We start from the raw sequence: 18,595 nt of genomic DNA on the forward strand, positions 1-18,595 counted from the left end.
CAATGTAATAACGATATAAAATCAATAGTTAAGCTTAATATGGAACAGTTTACCATTTTCATCGCTGGAAAATAATTCACCATTTTAACTCTCTACTATCTCAACCAATCAAAATTCGTGTTTCATTTGGAGACGTTGTACGTTTGGTCAAAACACCGGGGTAAGGATGTGAAAGATGATAAAATGGTGTAATTTGTGATAATTTAATTCGATGCATTGTCATTATCGATTCGTCTAATTGTAAATTATTTTACAGTTGACACATGCAGACAAAACATTGCGAAAAGAATGACAAAACTGACATGCCAACAATATTCGCAAACCGGTTTGTCACCTGTATGCACACACGTGCTGATGTGGCAAGCTTTCCCATACAAAACTTGAAAGTAGGCCTAATGCTTCATTCATACACAACTTGATAAAAAAAGACATTTAGGAAATAACATCCATTTGTACTGAATTATTGTTCGTGTATTTTAATTGAAGAGAGGAAAGGGTCATATTTAGGCGGGCAGCCCAGAGGGCGTATTAAGCCTTTGCACAACGCCCGAGAACCCGAGATTTTTGCGTGGACATGTGTCGAGTGTAAATTTTCGTTGCTACAACTTTCTGATATTGTTATATCAACCTTTTTTAAACGACCAGGACGTCGACGATATCGAATTGTGATAGAACGTCAGAAAGATTCGGTCTTCAGTATATAATTAATTGTCTGTACTTTTCTTTTGCAAAAAAGTTCACGAAGCTTGTCAGCATTCATCATTTGTGGAAGAAATTGAGTGTGAAAGGGGAAAAGTTTCTGATGGATCATGTATTCAACAACCATTCATGTATTTCAGAAGTCAAAGGGTTAAAAATTATCAGAAAAAGCTGGTTTGGAAAACATTGATTTTAAAACGATAGAAATAGAATCAATGTACATATTAGTTTTAAAGGGACAGATTATCATATCGTTTAAAATGATACAAGCATCATCAGATTGGTAATCATATTTAATAACTCTCCTGGAGGGAAAGTGATTATGACTTTGCTGAAGTACTTCTCTGCTGACTTGGCAACGAATTACCTCTATTTTAGTTTAATCAGTAGGGTGAAAGTCAAATGAAGCAGGCTGCAACTGTCCCAGATTTTGTTCATAACTGTCTTAGTTCGAAACACTTTACCAGTATACCTTCAAAATATAACATCATTAGTTTGGATATCAATTGATATGGAACTGATTTCCCACACACAACTTTGTTTAACATGGACTTACTTTTGACAGGTAAAAAATAACAATTGACATGTTGCATTTCTTTTATTTCTAGATAGTTTTAACGTTGACCACACAATCATGAAGACTTCAAGCAGCAATGCTGTTTTCGGAATGTCTTGGCTTCTCAAGATGTCACCAGATAAGCAGGACACCCTTCTTAAGATGTCTATCCTTACCATTGCGGGGATATTGTGTAAGTTTTGCATTTTGTATCAAATCTAGGCTTCACAGATACTTGGTTGAATGTATACAAATTTGTATAAATTTTAGATATTTTACAGACTATATTACAAAGGAATTTTTTGTTATTATTAAAAAAATCTAAGATGCATATAAAAGTCAGCCTTAAAATTTATCTTGTTAGTTTTATCACTTTTGGCCCAAATTATTGAGAAAAATTCATTCGCATTTCTGAGTGTGATAATTTCCCATTCAACTTCCTTCCAATTTTAGTATAGACTGGAAGTATATACAGTGGGAAACATTGAATTTTAGCTTTCATTATTTGATGTTTCTCTAAAAAGAATTATCATTATGGAGCTAAAAACATTGTTTAGATACTAAAATACTGATCACAAACTTGGACCCAAGAAAGATTCCAGTAAAACATAAAACTCAATCCAAGACTCAGGTATTGTTTGGGGGTACTACCCATAAAGTTTAGTTTTACAAGAAAATTTGATCAGAAGTAATAAGCAAGAATTTTAACCAGGGATTATTAATTCTGAGTGGTGAGGTGAAGTAGATGTTATAGTGAAATAGTCTTAACTGAAATAGTTAAAATTTAAAATAGTGTTCTATATAATGCCAAAAGTGAGGCATTAGTTGTTAATCAATTCATGACAGCATTTTTAGAGTGCATTTATTTTTTAAGGTATATGAGAAAACAATTTATTTTTCCCCAAGAGCTCATGATGTTTTCAATGGTACATTTTCAGCATTTTCTACTCGGCTGTTTTCTGTGTTGAGGTTTGAAAGTGTTATCCACGAATTTGATCCCTACTTTAATTACCGGACAACACGATACTTAACCGAGGAAGGATTCTATCAGTTCCATAACTGGTTTGATGACCGAGCATGGTATCCCCTGGGTCGTATCATTGGTGGTACCATCTATCCAGGTACAGACTAAATTCTATACAGACAGTTTTTATCTGATCATTTAAAACTGCTCAAAGATAAGAAATTGAAATATTTCAAACATTTTCTGTTGGGCTACAACAGGATTTCCTACTTTGTCACTTTGAAACAAAAGAAAAGTGTCAGCTTTTGGTTTTAAACATGTAAAAGAAAACATGTGGAAGGATTGTAAAAAAAAGACACACAAGTGAATATCGCCTTTCTATACAAATTTAGAATTAAATACAGTTGAGCCAGATAATGCATTGAAAGTCTGATATGTTTCAACATATCTTTTTAAAATTGCAATAAAATCAGTTGAATATCCAACATCTAAAAACAAACTGCTAACATCATCTTCCTTATGGCAGATTTAGACTAATATTGGCTAGGAAAATAATACATTAAACAGTATTAAAAAGATTTGCTGATAAAGTTGCAATAGTTAAAAAGAAATACTGTGAGAAATTTCAGAATGAAATTTTTTAAAATGTATCAAAGGTTTGATGGTGACTTCTGCTGCATTGTACCATGTGATGAACTTCTTCCACATCACCATTGACATCAGAAATGTGTGCGTGTTCCTGGCTCCGCTGTTCTCCAGTCTCACAACGCTTGTCACTTATCACTTTACGAAGGAGCTAAAGGTATGTGACATCCAACTTTAGGTTTATTGCTGAAAATATTCTCATACGTTTGTCCCACTTTTTTAACTTTTTAGATGCTTTCTGTCTTTGTTCAGAAAAAATCTCATTTCATAGAGAGTAAATTTTCAGAGTTTTTTAGTCCTTAGATCACTTTCATCAGAGGCTTTCAAAATCTTTTTTTTTTTTTTTTTTTTTCGTTGCAAAAATAAAGAAAAAAAACTTGTCATCTTTAATATAGTTATAGAGGTTATATATAGTTGAATATTAACTGCAGTAGAATATTAATACTTTTATTGACCCATCATCCTTATATTACAGGATGCCAGTGCTGGGCTAGTAGCGGCAGCTATGATTTCTATTGTCCCTGGTTACATCTCACGTTCTGTGGCTGGATCCTATGATAACGAGGGCATCGCCATCTTCTGTATGTTGTTGACTTACACCTTATGGATCAAGGCAGTTAAGACTGGCTCCATTTTTTGGGGCTGTTTGTGTTCCCTGGCATACTTTTACATGGTAAATATATGGCAAGATTTTCCATTAAAGCCACAGATACCCATGCAGTGACAAATCATAAGATCATGAGTTGAAAATAATAAGAGCAATCCTATCATTACCCTTGTAATATCAAGCAGTGTTTCGGGTTCCTTGTTATACTTCCTGGTATATGACAAAAGATGGTGTCTGCTCGCAAGCTAACACTCTGTACTCTGCCTCTTTGTGGCAGTGTCCAATTCAAAGTCTTGCTAGAGTGAATGGTCAGCTGGTTACCTCTTTGACCTTGGCTTACTGGTCAGAGGTCATCGTACATGCTGGTACAGCTATGAAAAGTAATACCTAATTGATTAACAGGAAACCTATCTAAATATATATTAAAAATGACCCCATTTACATTTACATAAGAAAATTTTGAATGCGTTTCACCTTTTAGAAACTTCTTTTTTGTTGAATATTTTAACAAATATGACAAGGAAACAAGTTCTAAGATTATAATAAGATATCTATGGTTGATTCCCAAAACGTACCTCATTATGAGACTGTAACAAAATGATTAATGTGAAGAGGGATAACCTATATTCCTATATTGACTTTTGGTGTGAAGAGATAATGCCCCGTATTTGAGTGTAGAAATTTGCATTAGACTTGCACAGACACTTTTAATTTTTTTTGTATTTTGATAGGTGTCATCTTGGGGAGGATATGTTTTCCTTATCAACTTGATCCCCCTTCACGTGCTTGCCCTTATGATGACCGGACGTTTCTCCCATCGTATCTATGTTGCTTATTCCTCGGTAAGTAAAAAACACTTGCATAACACAAATATGTTGGGAGTACAGATTGGACAAATGACTTGTAATTTCAACATTTGTGATACAGTTTGCTGACTGATCTGTAGTAGATAACATTGATGGCTAGCGTTCCTAACACAGGTATTGATCTTTAGTAGGCAACATTGATGGCGAGCGTCTTAACACAGGTATTGATCTCTAGTAGGTAACATTGATGGCTAGCGTTCCTAACACAGGTATTGATCTTTAGTACCTAACAGTGATGGCTAGCGTTCCTAACACGGGTATTGATCTCTAGTAGGCAACATTGATGGCGAGCGTCTTAACACAGGTATTGATCTTTAGTAGGTAACATTGATGGCTAGTGTTCCTAACACAGGTATTGATCTTTAGTAGGTAACATTGATGACGAGCGTCTTAACACAGGTATTGATCTCTAGTAGATAGCATTGATGGCTAGCGTTCCTAACACAGGTATTGATCTCTAGTAGATAACAGTGATGGCTAGCGTTCCAAACACAGGTATTGATCTCTAATAGATAACAGTGATGGCTGGCGTTCCTAACTCGCACATTGGAACACCAGCTTAAGCTGGATGATGTGCATAATGAAATACCATAACCTTTTAGCTATATGAAATATTGGTACATGGAGTTCCTAATGAAATGGGTTGTCGGAAATCTCTCAGGTGATTCATGGTCATTAACATTAAGTGTATAATTATCCCTTTGAAGAATAAATATTAATTATATCTGCCTAACTATCAATAATTTATGCATGAAGATGTACTAATAATTGCCATTATGAAAACAAACTCACAGAACAATGCTTTATATCAAAAAATGTTTCAACAATATCACGTGTAGCAATGAAGTAATGCTGTGCTAATGTGTCTGCCATGATTTCTGAACATGTGTCATTATAATGCTAAATTGGTTTGCATTGGATTAATTTGTATTCCAGGTGTACTGTTTGGGTACCATCCTGTCCATGCAAATCTCATTTGTCGGTTTCCAGCCTGTTCAGTCTAGTGAGCACATGGCCGTAAGTGTTGTGAATGCATTTGAAATCTCCTTGATAATTTGACAAGATTTTCCAATTTGAAAATAAAAAGTAAATGTCATCCCTTTATTCCTTTTGATGTTTAAATGTTACATCGAATATATACAATTAATAAGCCATTTGTACATTTTCTGCATAATAGAAAATGCAATTTAAATAAGAAAGAAGATAATAATATAAGAAAAATTATTTGCATTATGGTCTTTTCATGAAAATGTGGGATTTTTGTTTTGCTTTGGGTTTTTTCTGTGAGTATTTTTAGCATTAGAATTTAAAATTTTCAAAAAATTCAAAGCATTTTTGAAAATTTAAAATAATGAAAAAAATATATATTAAAAGAATTTTTATTACTGCAGGCCTTTGGAGTGTTTGGTCTCTGTCAGATCCATGCTTTTGTTGACTACATCCGATCCAAATTGACTTCTGAGCAGTTTAACACTCTGTTCAGGAGCATCATCCTCTTGGTGGGAATTCTGGGGACCACTGCTGCTGCCATTGCCACAGCAACAGGCAGTATCCTTTGAAATTATCTCATTGTGTTTGATTTTCTAAATACACAAAATCAGGTCATTGAAATATTTTACTATGTATAGGTAGCTTTCTTTTAGGAAAAAAATTATCCTTTTCTCATCCTCACCCAATTAAAGATTTATCAATTTGCTGGCTGGCTGTCTGTCTGAATCATTTCTCTTAAAATTAGAGCTATAGTGATAAAACCTATAAACTATTCTATATTTTAGGATATATCTTTGTACATGCATAAATATGCTCTCATATTGTCTTGAAATAGTAGTAAAGCTTCCATATTTCATTTGTTATGAGAAATTCATGCCAGATGGGCAAGTAGACTTTTATTAAACTCATGGGAAAGCTAATTCTGCAAAAAAAAAAACACAGCATGGTTCTTTTTTAGTGCACTAGTATACGTGCTAGTGATGTTTTTGGTCAAGCTGTGGTCAGGATGAAAGCCATGCATATAGGATTCTGTTTTAACCTTAACTTTGATAAGAAATCTCTCCCTGGACTGGACGTTTCTATTCCCTGCTTGACCCATCTTATGCCAAAAATAACATTCCTATTATTGCTTCTGTATCGGAACATCAGCCGACCACGTGGAGTTCCTTCTACTTTGATCTTCAGCTCCTCGTGTTTATGTTTCCAGGTCAGTGAAGAATAAAGTACATGACGGTGTTAGCCATTTAATGTGTCAATAACATTCTAAGATTTTATAGAAAACAGAAGTTTAAAGCTTGGTAAATTGTATTGAGAGGTATGGTACCATTTTAGAATTGTTTGGTATTGAAGGCCAGAAAAATTCTGGTCTTATCGATGGTGGGTTGCCAGTAATGGTCATCACAATCACTTCAGAATTTATATTCCACCACCTTATAATGGGAAAGGGTTGGTATATATGTACATAGCATTGCCGATGTCCATCCTGTCCCATCCCGATTCAATGTAAGAATCTAGCAACTTCATTCTTTGACAAATTACAGACATTGTCTAGTTTTGTTCTTTTTTTTTTTTTTTTTCTATTATCATTTTTCAGTTTCTTTATTTTGCCACAAATACTTTTGTCCCTTTTAAAATTTCAAACATTTAAATGAACACACCACGACTGGCTAATTGACTGTACTGATAGCACATATTCTTTTACACCACAGTGGGTCTCTACTTCTGCTTCTCTCATCTGACTGATGCCAATATCTTTATCATCATGTATGGAGCTACAAGCATCTACTTTGCCGGGGTGATGGTACGTCTGATGTTGGTTCTCGCCCCAGTTATGTGTATCCTATCAGGAATTGGTATTTCGGCCACTCTCACATCCTACATGAAGAACCTAGACATCATGAAGAAAACCAAAAAGACCAAGAAAGGAGAGGTTACCAACTACCCATTTAAAAATGAGGTAATTTTGGCACAAATGTGTTTTTTTTTAAATACTGAAAGCTTCTTAATAATGATTATCATATTTATCTAGTGATACCTCCATTGCTTTCTTTAACTGCTTAGTTCAGTAGAATTTTCAACAAATGATGTTCTGTTGTTATCAAAATGTCAAATTTCTCTCTTAGTCAGAAATCTGAAGATTTTTGTTAGATAAATTGGGTACTTATGTAATAAAGCTCACCAAATCCATAAATTTTCCTGAAAACTTAATCCTTCATTGTGTTTTGGTTTTAAATTGTAATGAGAGTGTCTGTTGAACACATTGTATCTATACGCACAATAGCTTAGTTGGTATAGCATTGGCCCTCAGATGGTGATCTGTGTTTCAACAGTGCCATGGTGTCTTGTATTTAGGTCATCTGATGCGAAGAGTTATGATGACTTATAGTGATTGTGCTTCGTCCGTCGCCATCTGTTGTACATAAACATTTGACATTTCAAACGCCGCAAGTTCTACCAGTGGGATTGAGCTCAAACATGCATGAAATGATCCTGAGATGGTCCTGATTTATTGTTATTTTTCAGTCTGAAATCCAAGACGGCCACCATCTTGAAAAACGTATTTTAAACTTCTTCTCCAGTTCCACTGGTGCCATTGAGCCAAAAATTGGTGGGAATGTCAAGGAAAGATAGCCAACAAAGTGTTGCTATTTTTCTGACCTTGTCAAAACATTGATACTGCAGTCAGAGAGGCCATTTTGTAACTTAATCCCTCAATCATGGTTTTTCTGTGCAACATCTATTTCAAACTTCTCTAGTTTCACCAATAGGATTGAGCTCCAACTTTACTGACACACAAAAAAAGTAACATTTGTTACAGTTACCTTCTCCTTACCAAAACTACCATCAGCATCTTAGTAAGATTTCATTCAAAGTAGAAATAATAACCTTTCTCCCTGCTGAGAGTGTTTGTTGTGAGATGGCCATTAACGCCCATGGGCCTCTTGTTCTCAGAAAGCAAACCATTCTGTGATGACATTGTCATGTCCTTTGGGAAGACATTTTAACCCTGGATGGCATGTGACACGCCTCCTGAATGTTGTTCCAGGAGGAAGCCACCAGACAAAATCTCTATAATATAAATCTAAAATTTTGGTTCGATAAATAAAATTTGCTAAACACAATAGGATAATAATGTCATTCTCAGTAGCCACAGCTCTGTTCCCCACACACATTTTGTGCCATTACAGGTAGCCACAGCTCGGTTCCCCACACACATTTTGTGCCATTACAGGTAGCCACAGCTCTGTTCCCCACACACATTTTGTGCCATTACAGGTAGCCACAGCTCTGTTCCCCACACACATTTTGTGCCATTACAGGTAGCCACAGCTGGGTTCCCCACACACATTTTGTGCCATTACAGGTAGCCACAGCTCTGTTCCCCACACACATTTTGTGCCATTACAGGTAGCCACAGCTGGGTTCCCCACACACATTTTGTGCCATTACAGGTAGCCACAGCTGGGTTCCCCACACACATTTTGTGCCATTACAGGTAGCCACAGCTCTGTTCCCCACACACATTTTGTGCCATTACAGGTAGCCACAGCTCTGTTCCCCACACACATTTTGTGCCATTACAGGTAGCCACAGCTCTGTTCCCCACACACATTTTGTGCCATTACAGGTAGCCACAGCTGGGTTCCCCACACACATTTTGTGCCATTACAGGTAGCCACAGCTCTGTTCCCCACACACATTTTGTGCCATTACAGGTAGCCACAGCTGGGTTCCCCACACACATTTTGTGCCATTACAGGTAGCCACAGCTCTGTTCCCCACACACATTTTGTGCCATTACAGGTAGCCACAGCTCTGTTCCCCACACACATTTTGTGCCATTACAGGTAGCCACAGCTCTGTTCCCCACACACATTTTGTGCCATTACAGGTAGCCACAGCTCTGTTCCCCACACACATTTTGTGCCATTACAGGTAGCCACAGCTGGGTTCCCCACACACATTTTGTGCCATTACAGGTAGCCACAGCTGGGTTCCCCACACACATTTTGTGCCATTACAGGTAGCCACAGCTCTGTTCCTCACACACATTTTGTGCCATTACAGGTAGCCACTGGTGTAGTGTTCATGATCACAGCCTTCCTCATCACCTACACCTTCCACTGTACTTGGGTGACCTCCGAAGCTTACTCCAGTCCTTCCATTGTTCTGTCTGCCCGTGCTGGTGATGGAGGTCGAATCATTTTTGATGACTTCAGAGAGGCTTATTACTGGCTAAGACACAACACCCCAGAGGTATGGTATTATGGGAATGTTCTTTATATGGCTCCATATATAGCTATTAGATTCAATTTATTTTATCTGTATATATGTTAATGCTTTGTCAGTGTTAAGTAACAGAAATACTGACAACAGCGATTACTTTAAATGAAAAATTTTAATTTGATTGTGATAATTGTGAATCCTTTAAATTTACATATTTTGGTGGTGATTTTATCTAAGTGTATTTGTGCCACAAGTATAGCATTAAAATTTAATGGCACTATTTTGTGAGTACTGTCATTTATAAAGCAACTGTTATGATGAATGCGCAAAGTCACACTTGCAACAAATCAGGTAAGTCATTGTATTCTAGGTGTACTGCTTGGTAGAAATTGATGACATTATTTGTAATTACAGCACAGAAATAAACCTAAGAAGTGTTTGGATCAATATATTTCAGTTTTAAAAATCATCTACACAAATATGTTTTATACTATGTTTAATTGACTTTAAAGATTGTATCCTCAGCCTTTTCAAGACATTAGAAATTAAAAGTGAACATCCCATCTGTTTGAATAGGCGGGTAGGTCAAATATTTTTTTCAATGAACACAATAATTTTCTGTTTAGGTTTCAAAGGTTTACCGTAATCTTCAAATCATTTGTGTTATTATGATTATTGATGTGAAACATTGTATGACAGTGTTGCCCTGCACAAAATTAACCATTATTTTAATGAAGAGTAGAACTTTGGTCCCAAAATTAAAGATACACACCTATCTCACTAAACACCCAAAGCACATGTTTCTAAGATCTACATATTCTGTTTTCTCGCAAGCTAACACTCTGTACTCTGCCTGTTTGTGGCGGTGTCCAATTCAAAGTCTTGCTATAGCGACTGGTCAGCTGATCACCTCTTTGATCTTGACTTACTGGTCAGAGGTCATCATACATGCTGGTACAATCCAAGTTTGAAAATAAGTTGTAATTTCTTTAGATTCAAACATTGCCACCAGATGCCATAGACATAAAGTTATAATATATCAACCAATCATATGAGAGTATCAAAAAGCAAGGTGACAAGAAAATGCTGTAGACTTAAGTACAAAGATCAGAATATTTTTGTGTATTCAGTCAGGTCTTGTTAGTTAGTAGGTACGGTATATACCAGTACTAAAAAATATATGCAGTATACGAAACCATATCTAAGTTCTACTTAGGATTAATATTCCTCAGTAAAAGATTAAAGATTTTATTTGCACTTTTGTAACTCTAAACTAAAGTGGAAAGAACTCCAGATTGTGTAGAACTTTGATAACTTGGCTGTTTACATTAGTTTGACAAATTGGACCAGGGTTGTTCATTTATTACATAAGTGAAGACCTACTGATCTTATTTCGCTTTCTGTCAAGCTTCAGCCAAGCCGTTTGAGGCCGGTATAGATATTTACAGGCTCATCCTAATTTATGCCAGAAATGTATCATTTAAGGTGCTGATGAATCAGTTTTCCCAGGTAAATGAACAGACCTTTGATGAACCTGGTATAGGTTGATGATTTGATATATCATAAAACATGGAGAGATTTGTTGAACTAACATCTTCAATGTGTTTTCTATCATCCTGTATGTCTGAAACTTGTGCTGTAGATATAGAAGTTAGACTTAATTACCTCTGCATTGACAGATTCTGTGAGAAGTTACAATAAGCTCAATTACTCCGAGAGTGATTGGGTCATAGGGCATACAATTCAGAAAAGACAAAAAATATATACTTAATTATTCAGCAAGTCAAACATTGCATGGAATTGCACGGAGTTCTTATTATGAATACTCTTTCTCATTTTTTTCTGGATCTGTAGAGTAAATCACCCATGCTTGATTTAAGCTGTAAGAGAGATTTTAAAATATATTCCCTACAAGCATATCCAAATTATTTGGAATAGCCAACACTGTAGGATATGAAGTATATTGGACTGGTATCTATAGTCAAGCAAGCTGTGTATTGAGAAGCCATGAGCTTCTGTCCACACTTGCCACATAAAAGTCTGGAGCAATTCCTGCTCCTCTGAAAATCATTCTGTGGAGACATCAAGGCTCCTGAAACAGGTCTTGAATTATTTACACAAGAACAAATTATTCTGTAACCAAGATTCATTAACTTCCCACATCTAAGTCTTTACTTGTGCCTTAGAAGGGATTTTTCCCTGAATTTCAGCCATTGAAAAAAACTTATATTTCCAGTTCATTGAGTCTTGTGAAATCATACTTTTTCATGGGCTCATTTTTTGCCTTTTAAAAGAAAAAAAAAATTATTATTACTTACTTTAACAGATCATTGACATATGAAAATAAATACTCAACGAAAATTAATGTCATAACATTAATTGATTTTATTAATCTTTGTATTGTAAATAATTACTCTGGTAATTGTCAATTTCATTTTTTAGGTCACATTCATTTATAAAAAATCTTTTTTTAAGTTTTCGTTTGATGAGAATTTGTGAAATTTGAACAAATTTCTTACAGTCACTGTCAAGATATTGGCATTAATTATCTTAGATTCAGCAATGTCTAAACTATTCTTCATATTTTTGCAGGATGCAAAGGTGATGTCGTGGTGGGATTATGGCTATCAAATCACAGCCATGGCTAATAGAACTATACTGGTTGACAATAACACTTGGAACAATACTCACATATCACGCGTTGGACAGGTACAGATTATACATTGGAAACAGATACTAGTGTAGTTACTATGCAATAAGCCTGTGGGTCAACACATGACCAGGCCTTACTATATGAGAATGATATAGCACTTGTTGATAATTCTAATTAACAGTGAAAGATAAAGATTGAATAATTTCTACTTATTTGGCTTATATCAAGATAAAAAAACAACAATGGTTTACTGATGTCAAATTTTAGAGCAAACAGTGTATCTAGCTTACCTGCCACAGGTCTAGTGGGCTTTTGTCATGGTGCAGCATCCGTTGTCTGCCCCTTTAAACTTTTAACAGCTTCTTTGTGGGATATAGACCAACCCTCACTCACATTTAAGGTCATAGGGGGTCAGATTTGTCACAACATTGAAACAACTTCTTCTAACTAGCAGTAAGGCCTTGATGCATGATAATTGGCTGGTAGTTCCCTTGGATGGAGCTGAACAAGCTTGTGAAAAGAAATTACCTTGACTCCTATTCAAGATCACACAGGTCAAATTTTGTCTAAATTCTTATCAACTGAAATGCCAAGAAGCATGGTATTTTTCTGGTAGGTCCCTAAAATGAAGCCTGAAGTGTGAGAAAAATGACTTTGATCCGTATTAAAGGCTACAGGTGTCAAATTTGTCAGAACCTTGAAACAACATCTGATTTAACAAAAGGCTAGAAGCATATTTGATTGGTAGGCCTCTTAGAGAAATCCCACCAAAGTTTGCAAAATGAAATTAATTTAAACCATATTCGAGATCACAGGGGTCAAATATGTCTGTACTTTGAAAAGCTTCTGATGATGAACCATAAATTAGAAAAGAATATTTGGTACAAAGGTGTTCCTGGGACAAAGCCTGACCTATATTCCTGGTCATAACTGTCTATGTTTACAGATGAGAGTTAGAAGCTTAATTTTGTTTTGAAAATTTGTTAAAATTGATTGGATGTGCCACTTCAAATTTGTGATGAACATTGATTACCAGTTGAGAAATGCAGACCCATGAGTCTTCTTGTATGTGTATCATTTTCTTTATTTTTTTAAAAATTTTAGTTCACCTGAGACTTTCTCATAATGACCTATTCTACTCGCCTTCATTCAGCATTGTGTGTCTGTAAACAATCTAACATTTTCAACTTCTCTCAAAAAACCCTGATCTGATTTCAATGAAAGTTTGCAGAAACCTTCCCTGGCCTGAGATGAACCAGACTTGTGAAAAATGCAGTCCCCACCTCCGAGGGGCCTGAGGGGCAAGGCCAAAAGGGATCAAATTGACTTGAATTTCAAAAATCTTCATCTGAACACCCAGCTATGTTAGAATTAAATACTCTTCATGGATTGAAGCATCTTAAGATGTGTGATCCATGGGGAGGGGGATTTTTGAGCGTAATTTGTTAATTTCCATTGGAAATATTTCAAACTTGGTTAGAATTATGAGTGAAGGATGACGACTTGATGGCATGCCCATTTTGATCCTAACTGACCCCCATGGGCTGATGGGCAGTGCAAAAAGGGGTCAAGTTGCATTTTTGAGCATTACGTTGGTTATTTCCCACTGGAAATAACTTTATAAGAGTTATCAGTATAGGATGATAGTTTTGATGGAATACATTGACCCTGGCTTACTATATTCAGTTTCACAACTTCTGTTTCATGACAATTGATAACTATCCTTTAACCTTTATATTCAATATTGCTTATTTTAGGTGAACGTCAAGACCGTTAGGCCTTCTTTTTTTTTCTTTTTTTTTTGTCAACCATCTTAGCAAACTTTGACCAAATTTCCCTTCCTCTCCACAGAAAACTGTTACTGAGAATTTAACGTTATCAGCTTTAAACAGTCAATGACAATTCAGTCATATTTGGACTAAGAAATGTTAAATGGATATTTATTTTTTCAGGCCATGTCATCAACAGAAGATAAAGCTTATGAGATAATGAGAGAATTAGATGTCAATTATGTACTTGTCATATTTGGTGGATTAACAGGATATTCTTCTGATGGTAAGAATTTTGATAATTATGCCTCCTTCAGTACCTAAAATAGAGTTTTATTTTTTATTTCTTTCAAGTGAAGCGAAAAATTTGTTAGAAAGTTAGAAGAAATTTGAATTTGAAAATTGCAGAAATTTCAATTGGCTTTGATTCTTATGGGATTAAGGAAGTCTTCAGTGCTGAACTATTCAATATTAGTGAGGGGGAGAATGCTTTCCAAATATGTATAGTTTGAGTACTTGAGGACCTTCCACAGTGAGACCCTCGCATATTTCCAACCAGACTAGTGGTTGGTTTTAATGAAAGTTGATATAATCTGAAACTTAAAAAGGTTATTTTTGGAAAAAGAGAAGTTTATCATTTACTACATATCAGTTAACCTGACTCATCAGTTGTTTGTATATAGAAATATTCAATGATTTAATTGAATATGTCAACAGATATTAACAAGTTCCTCTGGATGGTAAGGATTGGAGGTAGCACAGATAGAGGGGCACACATTAAGGAATCTGACTACTATACACCACAGGGAGAGTTCCGCATTGACAAAGACGGTTCCCCGACCCTACTTAATTGTCTGATGTACAAAATGTGTTACTATAGATTTGGCTCGGTGTACACTGAGGGAGGTAAGTACTAAATAGACAATATTCTTAATAGGAGTTCTTAGTTTACCCAAGGGAGATAAGTCTAAGGAGGTATGAAAGATTATTTTTATATTTTTTTTTTGGGAAGATTTTTGTTATTTGTTTTCCATTTTCACCATCGATAGAAATAAAACTTAAATTCTAGCAGAATAGCAATCCAAAAGATTATACTTTGAATCACTTACATTTTGTGTGGTATTATTTTCTCGTTAATATACAAGGAGAGCCAATTAAGAATTCAGATCTCTCGGGATTATTTGTATGAATCACTTGATGACCATGTTATTCCATAGTTCTCTTATTTTTACATCCGTTTACACTTCCATTGGATTTTAATGTACATAATCATAATACTACAAACACATATGCTAGACATATATATATTCCTATCAAATTCAAACATCTGTAAAACATAACTTTTAAAAGACATCCATGTATTGCTGACTGTAGAACTGCACAAAATGGTGTCATTCAAATGTACTGTACAGCATTACATCAGAATTCGAGCATGTGTGCCACGTCAGATAAAATTGTAAATCCCTGATGCTGTTTTCGTGTTGGAAAGGTACTAAAATATTTACAATAACAGAGTATAGGATATGCCCAATATCTGTTTTATTGAATTACAATATAAACAGTAGAAAAACTGTCCAAGTTGTTACCACTTGGGTGATTGCTGTAGAAGTATAAACATGTTACGAAGCCTATCATTAAACTGCATTCAGAAAGCGCATGTTCATTTCTTTTGTCTACTTACTAATCTGTACTGGGGTAAATACAATTCAGTATGGACACAACATGTATCACATGACTAAATCACTTTTCAGGTATAGTCACATGACTCTCATAAGAAAAATCGTAGCCAATATGAAGCAATAGGTTGCCAATATGGGAGTTCAAAAAGGGTTAATGTCTCAAATCTTTGACTAATTCAAATACTTTTCTAGATCAATATTTGCTAAATAATGTATCCAGGAATATGTCTGAACAGGTGAGTTCGTGAAATAAAGTATTCTCCACATCAAAGTGTTTTACAGAAGGGCCATTACTGCCCTTTTGCGGCTTTCAAATATTATGATTCATATGTGAATTTTGAACTTCTCTGGGTGAACTTCTTTCATATTTGTTTTCATACATAACTTATGACCTTTTTCATTTACAAGGCCATAAAATATATTCAAAGATTCTCGATTAAATTGAAAAAAGAATAGTGGTGGTTTCATCAACAACATTGCTACATCACTCTACTTCTGCATCTACTTTCAGGAAAACCCACAGGTTATGACCGAGTACGTAATGCAGAAATTGGAAACAAAGATTTTGAACTTGATGTTCTAGAAGAAGCATATACAACAGAGCACTGGCTTGTCCGCATTTACAAAGTGAAAGATTTAGACAACAGGGGACTGTAGACCGTAAAGCAGTAGAAAAAAAAAACATAATATCATGACTTATTAAATCTTGTATTTGATGATGATGATAAACATAGCATTTCAAGTTAGGAGTATTTTTTTATTAGTGTATAGTAAACATCTATTCTTCATTAAGTCCAATTTATGTATGAAGAAAATCATTTTGTAAAAGTAGAATGGAATACTACAGACAGATCCAAGTTAAATTTGAAAGAACAGTATTTTTTCAATTTTTTTATCCTTAAAGATGATTTGTTGAAAAAGAAAATCATGTCTGGAAATGTCTTGTTTGATGTGTGTCGGGAAGTGTTTTACAGGTGTGCTTCAAGATTCCTTGCATTACAATAAAGTGTATAATTGTTGTTGTTTATCTAGAAAGAAACTGCTAGGATGGCGACAGATATTCAAAACACTGAGAAAATAATAATCAGCAAGACTTCTGTATTATAGAAAAATTAAATATCCAGATTAGTAAGGTTTGTTTACATGCTTTTGTATTGGTCAGCTGCAGTAGTTGACTTTGTTTCAGTACAAACAAGTTTTTCAACCAATATGTACTTAATATTGTTAGATATATTCATGCTTTTGTTGATCTGTTTCATCCCATTTCTTTGAGGCAGAATGGAGAATATGAATTGAAGCTATTGACTATACCCATTTGATATCTCATTTTTTGTAATTACAAATTTGTTGTTTCAGGTTGAATAAAGAAAAGTGTGATTTTTATCATAATTTTGAAGAGTATTGAATGGTTCCGCTATATTTTGTCTAAAAGTCCTTCAACTGACTGAAGTGCTAATTGTTATTATTTGACACTAAGCTTTAAGCAGTCCACTTTGAAGCAAATGTAGTTTCCATCTTGATGTGTTTTTTTTTCTGGTTTTTTTTTTTTTTATTTTAAATTGTTTTAAAAATTATGTTATTTTCTCCGTTGTAAGTGTAATTATAATGATACCTACTTTTAAATAAGGGTTATGAAATGTTTTCTGTTTAGCTTTACTTCTACTGTAGTGCTGCTGGCCTAAAGTCACCTTAACAGGTATCTAGGCAAATCTGTAATGTACCAAGACTCATGAGTTGTGGATGAACATTCCTTGTATCAGTGAGATCATGTTGTGAAAGATTCTGTAGGGAGTCCTTGTTTGATAAGATATTTGATAACATCTCATTATATACTGTCTGTTAATAGGTTAAAAAAACTGAATGCTTTATTCATTACTATCATTGTCTGAAATAAAATTATCTTTTATTTAAGAATATATGTATTGATTTGTTTTCTTTTATCTTAAATGAATATTAAACCATGACAATATTTTCTGAGTTGTAAAATATACTCAGGGGTTTGTTGATTTGAAGTTATGATGGTTGATTAATACCACAGTGATTGAAAACAGATTTTCTGTTTACTTTCTATCAGACTATGCCAACATTTTGAATTTTAATGTTCATGCTTTAATGTCAAAGAGACTTGCTGAAAAAAAGGATTATCAACTTTGCATAAAGTAATGACTTTTTTTTAATGACACTGCATCAGCGGTTCAGTACCAAGAAAGATTTAATGAACTTGAGGATCAAGGTCACGGTTCCTAAAAAAAAAATTTACCTGCTTGTTTTGTTTTGACGGGTTTAATGTTCTGCAACGGCTTGCATCATATGACAATAGAAACAAAAGCTGAGGAATGAAAGGAACCCAAGTGTTGTGATGGGGTTACAAATAGATTGTCCATGTGCTTAATGTCCACACAACAAAGATTACATATCTGACAGTGTTGTACATTAGTCAGTCACACAAAATGTAGGACTGATGTCCACACAACAAAGATTACATATATGACGGTAGTGTACATTAGTCAGTCACACAAAATGTAGGACTGATGTCTACACAACAAAGATTACATATATGACAGTGTTGTACATTAGTCAGTCACGCAAAATGTAGGACTGATGTCCACACAACAAAGATTACATATATGACGGTAGTGTACATTAGTCAGTCACACAAAATGTAGGACTGATGTCCACACAACAAAGATTACATATATGACGGTAGTGTACATTAGTCAGTCACACAAAATGTAGGACTGATGTCCACACAAAAAAGAAATGTATCAAACCCAAGATTCCATTCTTTGGCATACTTTCAACACTACTTGGCAAAACATGATCCTATGTTCTCTATCATCTCTCCAGTAAGCTGGGGAAATAACCCTGCGTACCATACCAGGGGACAAAGGGCAGAACCAAAATGTGTTCGAACAAAGAACCAACTTGTCTCATGGAATA

General features: G+C 34.9%; 1 protein-coding gene across 1 annotated transcript; it reads left to right on the forward strand.

Annotated features, from left to right (window-relative positions):
* The first annotated feature begins 142 nt into the window (after positions 1-142).
* On the forward strand, positions 143-17,569 carry LOC132548637 (dolichyl-diphosphooligosaccharide--protein glycosyltransferase subunit STT3A). Its single transcript, XM_060212512.1, has 15 exons — positions 143-160; positions 1,308-1,448; positions 2,194-2,376; positions 2,876-3,021; positions 3,340-3,537; positions 4,203-4,313; positions 5,274-5,354; positions 5,729-5,885; positions 6,382-6,534; positions 7,037-7,284; positions 9,396-9,584; positions 12,147-12,263; positions 14,160-14,262; positions 14,694-14,882; positions 16,167-17,569. The coding sequence occupies exons 2-15, from the start codon at positions 1,334-1,336 to the stop codon at positions 16,310-16,312; spliced, it is 2,136 nt and encodes a 711-aa protein (XP_060068495.1). The 5' UTR covers positions 143-160; positions 1,308-1,333; the 3' UTR covers positions 16,313-17,569.
* Positions 17,570-18,595: the final 1,026 nt, after the last annotated feature.

Source organism: Ylistrum balloti, unplaced genomic scaffold, assembly GCF_031769215.1.
Source record: "Ylistrum balloti isolate Yb309-2 unplaced genomic scaffold, AGI_CSIRO_Ybal_v1 Utg370022, whole genome shotgun sequence".
NCBI classification, from domain to species: domain Eukaryota; kingdom Metazoa; phylum Mollusca; class Bivalvia; order Pectinida; family Pectinidae; genus Ylistrum; species Ylistrum balloti.